Source organism: Dipodomys spectabilis, unplaced genomic scaffold (assembly GCF_019054845.1).
Source record: "Dipodomys spectabilis isolate Male_0828 unplaced genomic scaffold, ASM1905484v1 ptg000076l, whole genome shotgun sequence".
Lineage (NCBI taxonomy): Eukaryota > Metazoa > Chordata > Mammalia > Rodentia > Heteromyidae > Dipodomys > Dipodomys spectabilis.
The window spans coordinates 5,594,689-5,608,973 of record NW_024870753.1 but is presented as its reverse complement, the minus strand read 5'-3'; the positions used below and the strand labels follow the sequence as shown (position 1 = coordinate 5,608,973).

Below are 14,285 nucleotides of genomic sequence, written 5' to 3'. Positions count from 1 at the left end.
AAGACTATACTTTCAGGGGTCATTTCTATAGTTTGTTACTAGAGAAATCTCACTGATGGTGTAGAGTACTGGATCACAAACAATACCATACTAAAGCTACCAGCACAACTATGTTTATTGCAGCATTATTTACCATAGCTAAGATATGGAACCAACCCAGATGCCCCTCAGTAGATGAATGTAGTAGAAAATGTAGTACAGTGGAATTCTATGCCTCCATCAGAAAGAATGACATCGCCCCATTTGTTAGGAAATGGAAAGACTTGTTTTATTAAGTGAAGTAAGCCAGGCCCAAAGAAACATAGGTCCCATGGTTTCCCTTATTTGCAATAACTAGTATATGTCTGGGACAAGCAGAAAAGGTCAAAAGCTATGTACGTATGACCAGATAAGATTATATTAAGTGAAAGGAACCCCAAGATAGGGACACAAGTGGTTTTTTCTTTCTTGCTATTGTTCCTAATGTATTTATAATGTGCCATGTGATTTTTTTTGTTTCTTTGTATGTTCCTCCCCCACGGTATAACCCCTGTTTTCACTATATTTGATGTCAGTGCCCTGCATCTTGTATATACACTTCTCTAGCTTGGGGAGGGCAAGGGAAAAAACAAAATGCTTCAATAGGGATACAAGTTAACCCATTGTAACAATGAGATGTACAAGACACTATGTTGAAAAATGAACTTTACAGTTTGGGGGGGATAGGGGGGAGGGGAGTGTAGTTGTGGAGGTAGGAGGGAGGGGAGGGTAAGGGAAAAACAAAGGAGGAGGTAACAATGCTTGATAGGAAATGTACTCATGACCTTGCTCATGTAACTGTAACCTCTCTGTACAGTATTTTTACAATAAAAAATATTAAAAAAATAAAATAACAGGGCTGGGAAGGTGGCTAGTGGTAGAGCGCTTGCCTTGCATGCCTGAGGCCCTGAGTTCGACTCCTCAGCACTACATAAGAAAAAAGAAAAAAGCCGGAAGTGTCGCTGTGGCTCAAGTGGTAGAGTGCTAGCCTTGAGCTGAAGAGCTGAGGGACAGCGCCCAGGCCCAGAGTTCAGGTCCCACGACCAGACGCCCAAAAAATAAAATAAAATAACAGGAGAGAGGAGAGCAAGACAGAGAGAGCGAGAGAGAGAACAGAGAGAGAGAACATCTTCTGGATATCTATTTTCTTACTCTTGTTTCACATTCAGACAGAAGTCTACATGGTATTGTTGGAGCCCTCGTGTTATAGAGCCAGGGACATAACACTTACTGTATCTCCAAAAGCCTTGATTTTCCATAGAGCTGGATCTTTAGCTAAGGACTTCACAGAGCACGTGTTGGAGCAACAATGGCCACACTTTAGTCTAATGACCAAGGCATTAATTCTTAGTGAATCCTGTGTGTGTGTGTGTGTGTGTGTGAGAGAGAGAGAGAGAGAGAGAGAGAGAGAGAGAGAGAGAGAGAGAGAGAGAGAGAGAGAATGTGCACAGGTACTAGGCTTGACTCAGGTCTCTCACACTCTTGGCTTAGCTTTTTCACCCAAGACTAACTCTTTCTACCACTTGAGCCACCGCTCCACTTATGGCTTTTTGCTGATTGTTTGGAGGTAAGAGTCTCAGGAGCTGGCCCTGGTGGCTCATACCTGCAATTAGATTGCAGTTCAAAATCAGCCCAGGCAGGAAAGCCCATGTGACTCTCATCTCCAATTAACTACCAAAAGCAGGAAATGGAGATGTGGCTCAAGTGGTAGAATGCTAGCTTTGGGCAAAAAGCTATGGGACATTGCCCAGACCCTGAATCAAACTCTAGTACTGGCAAAAAAAAAAAAAAAAGTTTCATAATTTTTCTGTCCAGGCTGCCTCCTGAGTAGCTAGGATTCCAGACATGAACCATGATGCCCACTTCTGTCTGTCTCTTCTTCTCCTTCTAGTTCACCTGCACACTGGCAAGCGTTTGCAGCTGTGGGTTTATGGAGCGGGCAGTGAAGTTATGCATTTGGTTTTGTGCACAGCCATGCTGTGCTGTCTTCTATGGAAATCGTGCTGACATTTCTCTATTATGTTTCTGGCTTGGCTCCACCAGGAGTAGGGAGGAGAGTCAAAGTATATCATTCTAGGTCTTTCCTCAATTTATACTTCAAACCTCACTCAGGAAGAGAGTTGCTTCATGATCTCCCCTTAGATCTGTCCGATGGCCCTGCACAGCTGGTTTCCTAGCTGTGAAGCAGCAGTTTTTAGCTGTGTACACATTCAACCCCCCACCCCAAATCAGCAAGGCACTAGATAAACACAGAGAAGCTGAAAATAATTCAGCCCAAGAGACAGTCTCCAAAAGGAGACTGCAGTTGACAGCCCTTGAGGTCTAGCAACAAGGGAGAGACAAGAAATAGCAGACATGGCTGCTGCCAGTGAACCAGCTGAGTTGATTATAACCATGAGGGAGTCTTCAGGGACTCCAGGGAAGGGAGAAGGGAGTTTCCTAGGAATAATGGGATCATCTGTGTGGCCCATTAAATCACTGGAGATGGAGTGGGTTTGTATAGAGCTTTTTCTTAGTAAAAGTGCTGAAAGGGATTGGGGAGAAATTTATTTCTGCCTGTGGAAGATTCCTTCTCTCCTCTTTCCTTGCAATCTGTTACTTTCCTCCCTCCCCCTTTCCTTCCCTTCTTTTCTCCCTCCCTCTCTCCCTTCTTCCTTCCTTCCTTCCTACCTTCCTTCCTTCCATCCACCTTCCTTTTTCATTTTTCTTTCTTTTTAAAACCCACAGCCTCTGATAGCTAGTCAGGTGCTCTATCACTGAATTACTCTACAAGTCCCTTCTCCATTCTTTTCTTTTCTTTCTTTCTTTTTTTTTTTTTGAGATAAGGTCTTGCTATACCTAACAAAGTTGGTGTTTTTTTTGGGGGGGAGGGAGGGGTTTCCGGTCGTGGGGCCTGAACTCTGTGCCTGGGCACTGTCCCTCAGCTCTTCAGCTCAAGGCTAACTCTCCAGCACTTGAGCCACATTGCCACTTCCGGCTTTTTCTGCTTATGTGGTGCTGAGGAAACGAACCCAGGGCCTCATGCATGCAAGGCAAGCGCTCTACCACTGAGCCACCTTCCCAGCCAAGTTGGTGTTCTTTATACAAAATGAAACTGACTCTGAACATGGATTCTACATGTCAAGAAGTAGTATAGTCTGGGCATGGTAGTACATACTTGTAGTTAGCACTCAGGGGACTAAGGTAGGAGGACCCCACATTTGAGGCCACCCAGGCATATATATCTCAGGAGATATAAAATGTCTCAATGAGAGGTGGGCACTGGTGGTTCATGCCTATAATCCTAGTTTCTCAGGAGGCTGAGATTTAAGTTTCAAAGTTTGAAGATAGTACAAGCAAACAAATCTGACTCCAATTAATCAGCCACCCCCCCCCCCCCCAAAAAAAAGCAAGAAGTGGCACTGTGATGCAAATGGTAGAGTACTAGTGCTAGCCTTGAGCAAAAGCAGCTCAGGGACAGTGCCCAGGCCTTGAGTTTAAGCCCCAGGACTCGTGCGCGCGCGCGCGCACACACACACACACACACACACACACACACACAGAATGGAGGCATGGCTCAAATAACAGATCTTCTGCCTACTGTGTGTGAGATCCTGTTTAGTCTCTCATAGCATAACCAAAAGTGAAAGAAAAAAAGAGAAAGTTTGGTAAGAGACTGGCTTTGGGATAATAACTACTTTGTGAAGTTTGAGTGGAAGAATGTTTCCTTTGGACATACACAGTCCTATCACAAACACAACTTCGCCCAACTTCCAAAGACTGAACCCTATGTGTTTAGGAAAACAAGTCAAAAACATTGAAAACTCTCACATTCTTCCTTTAGTTCTGTAGTTGATCCATTTCCCAATCTCAACCATTTCTAATCTTTTGAAATTGATTTGAAAGACAACATATTATTGTCTACTGAATCTGCTTTTGGCATTTAGGGAGAGGAAATCCACCCTTGGGTACGTTCTCTTAACTTCATGAAGCAGGGATAATTTTTTTTTTCAGAGAGAAGACCTGAAGCCCAGAGATAAACTTCTAAGTGGAAAAGTTCAGATCTAACCACTCTTTTACTATTCATGTCAGACTGACCCTGAAGTGTGCCAAATGAGGGAAATTATTTTTTAAGACAGGGTCTTGTATTGTTGGCTGGGCTGACCTGGATTTCCTGGGCTCAAGTAATACTCCTGAATTAGCTTCCTGTGTAGATGGGCCTATGGGTGTGCACCACTGTGCTTGGCTTTGAATTTAAATAAATAAAAATAAAGCTAGGCACTGGTGACTCATACCTGTAATCCTAGTTTTTCAGGAGTCTGAAATCTGAGGATCACAGTTCCAAGCCAGTCCATGAAGTAAGGCCCATGAGACTCTTAGACCTAATTAACTAAGAAAGAGCTGGAATTGAAGTATGGCTCATGGTAGAGTGTCAACCTTTAGCAAAAAACCTAAGGGAGAGGCTGGGAAGGTGGATCAGTGGTAGAGTGCTTGCCTCCCATGCATGAAGCCCTAGGTTCGATTCCTCAGCATCCCATAAACAGAAAAGGCTGGAAGTGGCACTGTGGCTCAAGTGGTAGAGCGCTAGCCTTGAGCTGAAGAGCTGAGGGAGAGCACCCAGGCCTAGAGTTCTAGTCCCACGACTGACAAAAAAAACAAAAACAAAACCAAAAACAAAAAAACGTAAGGGAGATGTCCTGGCCCTGAGTTCAAACCCCATTGCGCGCGCGCATACACACACACACACACACACACACACACACACACACACACACACACACACACAGAGTTAAATAAATGGAAATAATTTCATCCCTAAGGAAAAAAGTATGCCACAAGAACTCAGTGGATAAAGGGTAATAAAACTATGGCAAGGACTATGACCTAAGCCTAAAACCCTACTGTAAACTGACCCTACTGGACTTGCTTTTTGTCCATAAATAAATCCAACTTCCTGGAGCCAGCTTCCATTTGGATTCCAGCTTTTTGGCTGGTCTGTGGACCTGTGGTTTCCAAATGCCTGCAATTTAAACAGAAGGAACTAGAAGGCCTCTCTCTCTCTAAAAAAAAAAAAAAAAAAAAAAAAAGGAAGTTAGGCATCCATCATGTACTTTAGAGCTTTGACCAGCAGGTGTCTCTGCAGACAAGGGATAAGGTTCCTCTTGGTTTCAAGCGATGGAAGAATTTTGAAGCTGAACTGGAGAAAATTGGGGTGGAGAGGAAGCAAAGGCAGCATCAGAAACCTGAGCAAAAGCTACTTTGTGCAAGGAAGCTGCAATGTGTGGTAAATGAACTGTCTTGTCTCTTTCCTTTGGAAATAAAAGAAGTATTTGCGGGCGAGCACTGAGGGCCCAGGGTCAATTCCCAAGGCAGGTGCTGCACAGCAGGAGGCAACTGGGTCAGTAAAGAGGCCAAAAGGCCTGGAAAGGAGGAATTGGGAAGTTCTGCAAAAAGGTAGGGTCCATGAAACAAGGGGAGACTTCTATCCTAGGTACACTTTGAAGTATGCTTTTATTTTCTGTGAAATGTTCTAACTTCCTAGAATTAGCTACACTTTTATATTCAAGTGGAAAAAAAGGATCTAAATATGCCAAAATCTAGAGCGCCAGTCACGAGCGTGCAAGCTGAATAAGAGCATGAGGCCCTTGAGTTCAAGCTCTGGCATTGGTTCAAAATACACACACACACACACACACACACACACACACACACACACACATATATACATATATATATATATGTATATATATATATATATATAGCTAAATTTTCCAAGATCTTAATGTTTTTTGAGTACAACATTTCTAATTTGTGAGGAAGAGGTCAATGACAAGAGAATTATTTTGGCATCACTCAAATCTCTGCCTCTGAGCAGTTGAGCAGTTAGGAATCTGGGTATGAACCACCAGTGCCCATTGGTGTTGAGACTGTATACTACCTTTTGAAACTTCTAATATTTTATTGTGTTCATCAAGAATGCCTGGGCTGGTAATGTGGTTTAGTGGTAGAGTGCTTGTCTAGCATGCATAAAATCCTGGGTTTGATTTCTCAGTACCACATAAACAGACATGGCCAGAAGTTGTGCTATGGCTCAAGTTGTAGAGTGCTAGCCTTGAGCAAAAAAGCAGCTTAGGGACAGTGCCCAGGCTCTGAGTTCAAGCCCCAGGACTGGCTTGTTTCCAATTCTAGAAAAAAGGCAGAATGGTATTACATTGGAAAAAGACTTCTTGTTACCTTTGAAAATACCTTTTGCTTTTTCAGGAAAGAGTTGGCAACTTCTTATCTGGATAGCTCCCTGCTTTTTCCAGTACTTTTTTTCTTTTGGGAGTACTGTGGTTTGAACCTAGTGCCTTGTGTTTGCTAGGCAGGCACTCAACTACTGAGCCATACTTCGGCTGGACTATACGGTCTCTGAATGTAGCCCTCAAATCATTTCCCTGAGTCTGCAGCAGGAAGGCACCACAGTTTTGTGAGGGTAAAGGTAAGCAGCGAGTTGCTTTGGGGTGCCATTTACAAGTGAAGCCACCCACAGGCATTTTGTTCAGATGTGGCTTTGTTTTATTTGTTTGCTCTCAGATGCTTCAGCTGCCTGCTCTGTCTTGCTTTCAGGGACTTTCAAAGTCTATTTCCTTCCTATGTATGTTAGTCAGCATTCTGTGTGTGTGTGTGTGTGTGTGTGTGTGTGTGTGTGTGTGTGTGTGTGTGTGCATGTGTGTGCACACAGGCATGTGTACATGTGCATGTACCAGTACTTAAACCCAAAGTCTGGGCACGGTCCCTAAGCATTTTGTTCAAGGCTGGGGCTCCACCACTTCTTTTTTTTCGGGTGGTTAATTGGAGATTAAGTCTCACAGACTTTCCTGGCTGGTTAGGCTTTGAACCTCTATCCTCAGATCTCAGCCTCCTGAGTAGCTAAGATTATAGGTGTGAGCCACCGGCGCTTGGCTGTATCTTTATTACATACGTGAATCTAGATTCTTTTCCTTTTCCCCTGATGATCTTCTTCAAGGAACCCTTTCCTCATTTCTTATATTCTCACTAAAGATTCTTCAGGGCAAACCCTCAAGCAAGTGTTCATCCATATCACAAATCACAATGGGACACACAATCTACCAGTCTCATTTTACACAGGCCAGGAGCATGAATGACACAGCACACGGTCTATGGCTACATTCTGCTTGTTATTGAGAACTAAGTTGATAAGCCTCTTCTATTTGGAAATGAACTCCATGTCTTTAAGTACTCCCAGTGTTGGCTTTGATGCCAAGTTATACTTGGTGTGGAAATTATCTCTATGAGTGGAGAACACTCTTAAATACACCATTACCAGTCAGAGTTGTATCAGTGCTGTTTCAGGGCTTTGCTTTGCCTGCCAGCAAAGGGTTCTGTTGACCCCTCCAGTGAGATGATAAAACTGGGGCTCTTAGGCCCAGCACCAAGGCTAAAGTCCCTCCCAGCTGCAGGGGAGGGCTATGGAGTGCTAAGAGAGGCAGGCCACACCCAGTAATTGCTCTGGGATTGGATAAACTCAATTGTTGTATAGGTTTAGCCAGTGCAAGGAGCAATGTCCACTCCATCCTCATCCTTATTCTCTTGTAAAGGAGCCAATTACTGTTAATTGTGCTAGCAATTTGGACTAGCCACCAGGGAATGGATCTAAGACAATTGTGGGATGATCATTTTGTCTTATCCTAGTCCCAGCTATTACTCATAGTCAGATGGGGAATCTCAGCACTAGGAAATGTCCTTTGGACAGAGTAAACATATATTCCCATTCTGAAAGAGTTACCATGCTCTGGTGTCCATTTTCTTTTCTTTTCCCCTTCCCTTTTCCCTTCTCTTCCCTTCCCCTTCCCTTTCCCTTCAGCTTCCCTTTTTCCTTCCCCTTTGCCCCTTCCCCCTTTCCCTTCCCTTCTCTTTTCTCTTCTTCAAGGACTTGAACTCAGGGCTCTGAGTTTCGTTGGCTCAAGGCTAGCACTGTACCACGTGAGACACATCTCTCTCTCTAGCTTTTTTTGTTTATTGGAGATAAGAATCTCACATACTTTTCTGCCCAGGTTGGCTTTGAACTGTGATCCTCAGATCTCAGCCTCCTTAGTAGATAAGATTACAGGCAGGAGCCACTGGCGCCTAGTATCTTAACTGTGAGTGTGTTTATTGTCTTTTCTTTTTTGGAACTGGGGATCAAACCCAGGACATCGCACTTCCTAGGCAAACACTTTGCCGCTGAGCTACATCCCAGTCCCTCAGCCTCTTGAGTAGCTAGGATTACAGGTGTGAGCCACTAATACCCAGCTAGGATGTCAGTTTTTTAATATTGTGCATACAGTAACCTGACAGCACAGTTCTGCCTCCAAGAGACAAATAGCCATTTGTGGAGAGATCAGGACAATACACACGGGAATGTCTGCAGTTTTCCCTCTTCCCTTCCCAGCCTTACCAAAGTCTTGTCTCATTAATAGCCTAATTTTCCACTCTCCATTTTCCCACCTCAAGTAGTTTAAATCAATCTAGATGATGGTGGTGGTGTCTGGAAGCTAGTGGTGAGTGTGAAATGTCAGATAATAGGGGAGGAAAAAAGGGTATGAGCTTCATTTGCTGGCGCTGTCAGTTTGATCACCCTTAGTATTTTTGTTTTTTTTTTGTAGAGTCATTAGTAAGGATGGAATTTTTATTTTGTGAATTACTTACCTGCTCATCTTTCAACATGACATGGCTCCATCAATGCACACCCCAGCCTCACCAGGCTTATACAAGCAACAGAAGTAGTTTGCAGACGCTCCGACAGACATCTAGCTATAGAATCGTTCAGATGCCGGGGGTGGTAGGAAGGGAAAATGACGCACTTTCTCTGGCCCTCACCCACCCAGGGACTAGGTTGCTGGCTCACACGGGATGTGTTTGAACGCCCTTGAACAGTCTTCCCCTAGACCTCCCGTTCTCTCTAGGCTCAGAGGCACGGACACGGGCGCGCAGCGTGGACCGGGTTTTGTACGAGGCCGGAGTTTTCCCGCACAGTCCCGCCTGGCGGGCCGACGGGCTGCAGCCGCGTCAGTCCTGCAGCTATTCCTGCCGCCGAGGCCTGAAGGGCTGAAGTGGGACGCGGCTGGTATTTTTGGTGATGAGGAAATCCTTTTTCAGGGAGGCTGGGTGTTTGCTGAACTGGGACAGAGGTCACCGTGGGGATCACTTCAGCGCCGGGACCAGGAGGAGGGCGGGGTGGCGTCCCGGCTTGGGGTTCCCCCCCCCTCCAACTCTGTCTGGAAGGCTTCGAAGTTGCGGGCACCTTCGGGGCTCTCGAGCCTGCTTCCCCAGAGGGGGGCACCCGGGAGCCGGCCGGCGCCTGAGGAGCCCGGACCCACTCGGGAAGGTCGAGCTCGCCGGTGAGGTCACGGTTGCCATGGCTACGGGCAGTGACGCGCGTCGGCACGTGACCCGCGGTTGCCATGACGCCGGGCGCCCGGCGGCCGCGGGAGCCCCGCCTCCCGGAGTGACGTCCGTCAGCTCCCCCCACCCCCCCTCCCCGCTCCTTTCCCGCCCCCCCTTTGCCCCCTCCCCCCCCCCAGTCGGCTCCCCGCGGCCCCGGAGGTTTCACTGCACAACAAGATGGCGGCGGCGGCGGCGAGCGGAGCTGGCGGGGCTGCCGTGGCCGGAGCAGGGGGGAACCGGGCCGGCGGGCCGCTTGCTCCCTCCGCCCGCCCCGGGACCCCCGGCCGCCCCCGCTGCGGGACCCCCCGCGGCCGGCCCGCCGCGCCCCTCAGCCCCGGCCTCCCGCGGGTCCATGCCCGCTCGCATCGGCTACTACGAGATCGACCGCACCATCGGCAAGGGCAACTTCGCGGTGGTCAAGCGGGCCACGCACCTCGTCACCAAGGCCAAGGTACCGGCGCCCGGGGCCCCGCGGCTGAGGCGCTGCGCTGCCCGGGCACGCCGGGTGGGGGGGCGGGGGCCGGGGGAGTCCCGCGACCCCACGGACCCCGGGGGTCTCCGGGGCCCGGGGTCAGAGAACGGGGTCGTCCTGAGGGAGAGCGTTGGGGGCCCGGGGGAGACCGGCGCGCGCGGGGTCGCGGCGGACCCGGGAGAGGAAACCGGGAAACTCCACAGCCGGAGGGGCGCGCGGGGGGGGGTCCCCCCGGCGCCGAGCGAGCGGCGGGCTTGGGCAGGGGTCCTCGGGCTGCGTCGGAGGGTCGTGAGGGGTGATCGGCCAGGAGCAGGCGCCGGAGCCCGGGGGGGGGGGCGGCCGTCAGGGGGCGGCCGTCAGGGAGCCGGGAGGACTCCGGAGACCCTGAGGGGACCGGGGCGAGGGACCCGGGAACTGCGGACCCGGCGGAGGGGGGGTGGTGGTGCAGAACTGCGCTTCTGAGGTCCCCGAGACGTCCGTCCCCGGGCATGGACACAGGGTGCAGGGCACCTGGCACCTTAGGACCGAGATCGGAATCCGCATTCGATCACCTAAGACTGATAAGGATGGATGGTGCGAATGGAAGCCTGAAGGGGACACTGAGGCAATCGAGAACACGGGGGAATGCGGAGGAAGTGTGTGTGTGTGTGTGTGTGTGTGTGAAGGGCCCGGGAAACGGGTGGGAGACAGAGGTCCTGGGGGCCCAGGTTTATCCGTGGCGATAGCCCACCAAGGGTTAACAAATTGGGAGCGCTGGGTTACCGGTTATTTTTAGTTGTCATCATTGGAGGGTCTGGAAGTGTGGGCTGTGTGGTACCCAGGGTGGGCTGGCAGGGGTGAAGGGAGGAAGGCTGGGGACCAGGGGGCCCTTCACCAGAGGACTTCAACTCCTTGGGCCCTTCGGTTCCCAAGGGATTTGAGGAGCTGTAGTCGTGAAATTGGCCAAGGTCAATTAGGAAGCCATCTATGGATATAGACAAAATTCCTTCCTTTTTCTTTTTTTAAAGGAAATTTGGGGTGCACTTTTATATAGCGTTCTTCATTTGTGGGAGGATGGGACTAGAAAAACAGCGAGAGGAATCCTTTAGTTTTGATGGACACCCGCCCCTCTCCCCCCCAGCCCTTTCTGACTCCTAATTTTTCTTCGCTCAAACATCTCACTTGAATGAGTTCTTTTAATGTACTCATTCATTATATGTAAAACTGCAGTTTGTGTTTTCCCTCTGCCCAAGGAAGGAAGAGCCCTTACTGGTGCTGCTGCTTCCTACGAAAGCCTTCCAATTCCCCTCAGCTTAGTCCCTGGGTTATTATTTCTATTTCTTCTTCTTCTTCTTCTTCTTCTTCTTCCTCCTCCCCCTCCCCCTCCCCCCTCCCCCTCCTCTTCCTCTCCCCCCCCCCTTTGCTTTTGTGGTAATCACTCCTTTCCAGAGGACCTATTTGGGCCTTCTCTCCAGCTAACTTGCCACCTGAGTTTCTTTCCCTGTCTCTTGCTCTGTCAAGGGATTATAGGGTGGCTGGCTGGGTGGCTGTGGCCAGTTTCACTTCCTCTTGAGGACCCTCTTCAGCTATTTTTTTTTTTTTTTTGTCTGTTTTATCTGAGAGCCTCAAGTCTTCAAATGGCAACCTCAACTTCACAGCTTGTAGAGACTAAGCAGAATTGAATACTCTGGTGCATCTTCTCACCCCCCGCCCCCCATTTTGAGTCTTGCTTACTGTTAGCCAAAACAAACAAAATTTACAAACAATGTTAGCCAAAACAAACAAATTTACAAACAATGTGCCTTGTTGCTTGTTTGGGTTATTTCCCCCTCCCCTTTTTGTTTTTCCTTTCCCCTTTCTTCTAAATAATCACTTTGTGCTTCTGTGATTACTTTGCTCTGACCTCTGGGGAATGGACTCCATGAACTTAATTGGCTGCCTGGTGCCTATGATTTACAAAATTTTGAACCTTCCAGTCCTTAGCTATACCAAAATATTGATTTAAAAAAATCTATGACAGGCAAGGTTCAATGTTTCCCTAAATGTAATGGTGAACAGTTGATTCTTTGCTTTATATATAAAAGAGACATTTCTATCTTCAATAGTCAGCAGAGCTAGTGCCTAATTATGGCTGGTCTGCCCGCTTTCTAATTTTCCTGTGTGTGTGTGTGTGTGTGTGTGTGTGTGTGTGTGTTTCTCTGAGACATTGGTATCCTTTAGGACTGCAGCATTTAAAACATTGGCTTGTTTATAAACGGGTGTCACTGTTTATGTTGGTTTTTATCTTTGATCATTTGTGGTGTGCAGTTATGCAATTCCTATGTATGGAAATATTTAGTCTTGAATGAGTCTTGAATGGCTTGGACAATGAGTTGCATGTGTGAAGGGACCACACCAGCATTCATTTGTGTTTCTGTAGCAGTATGCAATTTCTTAGTTACAGTTACAAGTGCCCCCTCTTTTGCTGCTTACTCTGAGGACATGAGTGAAGCTTAATTCATAAGGAGCTGTCATGTGCTCTGGGAGAACCATGAGCACTACCTGGCCTGCTTCTTGCTTATCTGGAAGGGGTGCTCAACTGCTGACAGCTCAGATGTGCCCAGCAGCTGTTGACACAAAGAACCAGGGCCATTCAGGCCACAGTTTGGTTATATAATAGCAAGGAAGGTACCTAGGTACAGAAGTCGCAGAGGCTGCTGCTTCTGTTATTCAGGTAGGGAGATTTTTTTTCCCCCTAGCACTGCAGTGTTTATCTTACTTCTGCAGTCAGGTCAGATGGAAGCAAAGAGTTACATCTTTTCCATCTTTTTCTACAATGTAATACTTTTTGTTTTTTAGAGGTATGTGATCTTCCCCCTCCCCCCTTTTAGGTTACTGAATGGTCTTTTTTAAAAAATGTAACTATATAAAATTTTTACTCAGGTAATTCAGCTGATGCTGTGTTGGCTGAAGGAGGTTAGGTAATAGGTATATTCTGAACATTAGGGAGATATTTATGATCACCTTTTCTTACATGACCTGTTCTAGGGACCAAGAAGTTGGCTCATTTATTGACCAAACTACTGTATTTCATCCAACAATAAGTGGTGAAGCTGGCCCTTCCTCAAATTCTGTTAACTTTTTTTTTTTTTTTTTAATTCTGTTAACTCTTCTCTGGGATGAATAAGGTCAGTAGAGAAAGGGAGTGACTTCCTGTTTGGTTTGGGTACTTTTGCAGTGTGGCTTTATGAGCTCAGACTTTATATTAGAGCCCTGCAGAGCCATTCACAGGAGCAAGTATTCATCTGTGTTGTACTCTGCTCATGATTTGCTCCACAGCTCACCCTGTCTTTGGCTTACCTGCATTGATTTCCTTTTTTTGTGGGGAGGGAATGAACCTAGCCTAAGATTCTTTGTTCTTTTGTTAGAATCATTATAAGGTGGTAAAGGGATTTAAAAAAAGTTTTCTGCTCTCAGATGGCCTACAGTCTGTTTCCTATGCCTAATTATACCTTCAAACTAATTGGACTAATAGGAACAAAAAGAGACTTATTTTGTGTAAGTTTAAGCAAGTATACATGACTAAAATCCTTTAGCCAATTTGTGTATGCATGTGCATGTGTACTGGTGTGTGTGTGTGTGTGTGTGTGTGTGTGTGTGTACTGGAGTATGAACCCAGTGTCCTTGAGCTTTTGCTTAGGTCTTTTGCTTAAGCCTGGTGTTCTACCACTTGAGCTATTCCTCCACTTTTGGCTTTTTGCTAGTTAATTGGAGAGAAGATTTGGGGATTTGTCCGTCCATGCTGTCTTTGAACCATGATCCCCAAGATCTCAGCCTCCTGAGTAGTTAGGATTACAGGAATGAAATACTGGCACCCTGCCAATGGACAAATAGTTTGAAACTGATTTCAACAAACTGTGATTTCAACAAATACAAATCACTTGTCGGTTCTCGGTGTAGGATAAGACCAATTTACTGCTGTGGGTAAGACCAACTTGTTTGAATCCTCTGCTGCTTACTAAAGTGGGATGATTTTGGGTTGTTCTGCTTGGGTTTCTGCATCTGTAAAATGGGTGGATGGCAGTACTGACCTCACTGGTAAGAGTGTTGTGAAATTAGGTGAGACAGTGTGTGTCAGGCTGCCAGTGCAGTGCTTGGCACTTAGTAAGCATGTAGTAAGTGTCATCATTCTCATAACCAGCAGCATCAGGTATAGTAACCAGGATGAATTAAGACATAGGCTCCATTTAAATATACCCTTGGGAAGAGTATATGACTGCATATGACTGGTTTTATGTAAGGTAGAAGCAGTCTTGATGTGTTTTCATGTAAAAAAAAAAAACCAAAAAAACCCAAAAATGAACAATTTGCTTCCATGACAGATGCTGCTTTGAGATACCTGGAACTAATTCCTATGGAATGTGGGTTG

General features: G+C 46.8%; 1 protein-coding gene and 1 pseudogene across 1 annotated transcript in view; both read left to right on the top strand.

Annotated features, from left to right (window-relative positions):
* On the top strand, positions 1-76 carry LOC122110434 (annotated as a pseudogene).
* A 9,527-nt stretch (positions 77-9,603) lies between these two features.
* Sik3 (SIK family kinase 3) overlaps positions 9,604-14,285 on the top strand; it is a 179,265-nt gene continuing 174,583 nt past the window's right edge. The window contains 2 exon segments of the mRNA XM_042682761.1: positions 9,604-9,654; positions 9,656-9,877. Coding sequence (XP_042538695.1) covers positions 9,604-9,654; positions 9,656-9,877 — 273 coding nt within the window.